At 33.7% G+C, this 3,220-nt stretch overlaps 1 protein-coding gene across 1 annotated transcript; it reads right to left on the bottom strand.

Moving 5' to 3' along the window:
* Positions 1 to 2,138: 2,138 nt before the first annotated feature.
* On the bottom strand, positions 2,139 to 3,017 carry LOC119522892 (pre-mRNA-splicing factor SPF27). Its single transcript, XM_037821591.1, has one exon. It carries the CDS (start codon positions 3,015 to 3,017, stop codon positions 2,340 to 2,342), a length of 678 nt encoding a protein of 225 aa, XP_037677519.1. The 3' UTR covers positions 2,139 to 2,339.
* Positions 3,018 to 3,220: the final 203 nt, after the last annotated feature.

The raw sequence follows: 3,220 nt of genomic DNA on the forward strand, positions 1-3,220 counted from the left end.
TTTAGGGAATTATCTCCTACACTTGACTTCTTCCTTTGACTTTCTGACTATATTAACTCCACCCTTGCATGGGTGGACAATTGAAAATGCCTGAGTCTTTCTCCAATGAGCTACTTAGAATGAGAGAAAAAAAGGAAAAAAGGAAGAAATTCCCTTTTCAGAGCCAGTCCCCAGCCTTCCAGTTTACCAGTCAAGAACTGGTGTTGGTTCCTTGTTCTAAGTGTCTCTTTTTTTTTTTTTTTTTTTTTTTTTTTTTTTTGTTTTTTTTGTTTTTTTTGTTTTTTTTTTAAGTTATACTTTTTATTTAAAAATGCATGCACATATCCACACAAAATTTTATACATGATTTAAAATGTTTTATGGAATCCTTGAAGCCCATTCAAAGATTAAGATTATCCAGCGTATATTCTTTCAGATGTTGCCCATAGGAGAGAAAGTTGCTTCTTTTTATATATGAATTCCTGAATACATTTTAAAAAGGACGAAGTAAAAACAGTGGTGGTGAGTGAGGGGGATGATGACAGAGTGGTTGTTTCCAGAAAGCTAGAACAAAGAAAAATCCTACTCATGTTTGTATTTTTTTCCTTGAGTATTATTAACTTTGAAAAATGTATTGACAATTCTTTAAAAAAAAAAAAAAGAATCTGCTCTAAGGGAAAATTTTTTAAATAATTTTTTCTTCCCTTCTCATACTAAAGAAATGTGTAACAAGCATTTCCTCATCAAGTACCCTCCCTTGAGATTTAGATCACTGCAAGGCACTTTGGATGCTGAGCCTCAATTTTAAGTTTAAAAGATTTCATATCACCACTATAACTTTTTGACACTGTTAGATAAGTATTTAATACCCTTCCTAATTTTATTTTCTTCTGCAATTAGTCAATGAGCTCAACACTAATAAGCCTCCAACTGAGGCTAAAGATTAGCCAATTTCAGCATATCATACATCCATTTTCCACTCATTTTTATTTAAAAAAAGGCAATACAAGAAAATATTTGATAAATTATATAAATACCGCTCTACAAAAGAAGGGCAAAACTAAACTGTTGGCATCAGCTCCACCTTACAGTGTGAAATATCTGTTCGACAGCTCGTATATGAAACTCTAAATTTAGTGAATAGTGAGAATAAAGGAGTGTCAATGTATATGTTTAAAAGAGATGCTTTTTAAAAAACATAAGTGGATGATGGTAGCACAAAATTGTAAATTTAATTAATGCCACTCAATTGTATGGTTCAAAGTGGTTAAAAATGGAAATTTTAAGTTGTATATGTGTTACCACAATAAAAAAAATCCATAAATAAGATATTACACAAACTGTTCTGTAACCTGTCTTTCCTAAACACAACTTTTAAATGCACTGGCCACTACCAATATCATACTTTAAAGTTTTATTTTAACATATAAATATGCTTATATGTTAAATATAATACCATAAGTCCTAGCTTATTTTTTATTATTAAAGCTAAACATATTTATATGTTTTTCTGGTGGGGTGTTCATCTCTCATTGATTCGTAAAAAGTCTTTGTACCTTAAGACTATGTATCCTTTGATAGGCTGCAAATATTTTTTCTCAATTGGGCAGGAATCTTTTATACTTTCTAATTTCTTAAGAATTAAAGGGATAACAAAACAAATTTTGGTGCTAGATTATCTGGGTTCAAAATCTGGCTCTGACATTTCCTAGAAATAAAAGTGTGCAGATTACTTTATCAGTATCTATTACATGTCTGTAACAGGGAACAACAATATCTACATCCTTGGGCTTTTGTGAGGATTAAATGATTTTTACTCATGTAGGTTTAGTTCATCTACCTGAAGCATTTAGAAAAATGCTCAGCGTATATTAAGCTTTATACAACTGTTACCCATGATGATGATGATAACCGACAACATATGCAGAGCCACTGTATTTCTGAATCTTGTTTAGTAATAAAGAAGTTTAAGACCACATCGTTATTAGACAAAAATATAAATAAAAGCTTTCAACTTCTTGTATATGCTAAGAGTTTTAAATAAAGATCTCTTGAATATGGTACATGGTCCAAGTACCCAAAATTAATTTTATGACAAAATTATCAGTCTAAATACTTTTGAAAGCCTAGTATTTTTTTTAATGGTTATAAATATGCCACCAAGTTGAAAAGTTTTTATTTTGCTAAGATATACAAATGGAATTAATACAATAGTCCACACATTCTATGGTTTCTAAACATTTACCACCAATGGTTTCCATAAGAGGCTGTTTTCCTTCAGAATTCAGAAACAGTTCAGATGTTTGAAATTCTGAGAAAGTCCAACTTTCCCTCCTTCCAACCCAAATTAATTTTTCTTTTCAGAAGTCTTGCCTGATGTTTTCTTTGTTTGCCTCTCCATGTTGCTGCTTAATTTGATAGATTTCATTTTCTAGTTGTACAATAGTCCGTTCAATCTCATAATTCTTACTAACCAGGGATACCCAAGTTGACTCCATTTCTCTCAATTTAGATCCAGCTGTTAGTTGCATGTTCTTTCGCTGCCAGTTTAAATCTTGAATGTGTTTCCTTAACTTCTGGAGCTCTTTCTGGGCATGTTCAATCATATGAACTAAATTTTCATTATATACTTTCCAGGCATTGCACCCATGCTGTGACATTAGCTCCAGATTCTCAATTCGAACAGCCTGATGCTCTAACTGGGCCATAGAATTGTTTACACATTCTTGCCATGCAGTAATATCATTTTTCTGACCTGAGGAAGGAGCTGGAAGCTCATACCGTTTCATACTGAGCAATTCAATTGGTTGTCGGGCAGCCAGTCTTTCAAATTCATTTCTCATTATATCGGTTTCAAAAGCAGAATAATCCGGGGCTGTGAGGTAGCTCAGGTAGTTCTTAGTAGGTCGGTATCTGCGAGTTTCCTCCTCCACGAGCGCAGCAGCCGCTTCCCGCACACCAGGTGCTTCATAACCTTGATCAAAATAGGGTAGCGCATCCACCACAACCTCTCCAGCAACCAAACCTGTCCCCGCCATTCCAGGAACCTTAAGTTCGTGAGAGTTTTCTCTCTAAGTGTCTCTTTTCATGGGTCACAGCCCCTTTCCAGTATTCTGAGCTCAGTGAGAACTGAAAGCCTTCCCAAGTTTGGGAATGAGACAAAGATGCCCACTGTCATCACTGTTATTCAACTATTATTCAACCAACTGCAAAATAATCTGTTTTTATTTATTTATGTAAT

Source organism: Choloepus didactylus, chromosome X (genome assembly GCF_015220235.1).
Source record: "Choloepus didactylus isolate mChoDid1 chromosome X, mChoDid1.pri, whole genome shotgun sequence".
Classification (NCBI taxonomy): Eukaryota; Metazoa; Chordata; class Mammalia; order Pilosa; family Megalonychidae; genus Choloepus; species Choloepus didactylus.

Coding starts and splice junctions, on each gene's coding strand:
- LOC119522892 (XM_037821591.1), bottom strand. CDS start 3,017: ATGGCGGGGACAGGTTTGGTTGCTGGAGAGGTTGTGGTGGATGCGCTA.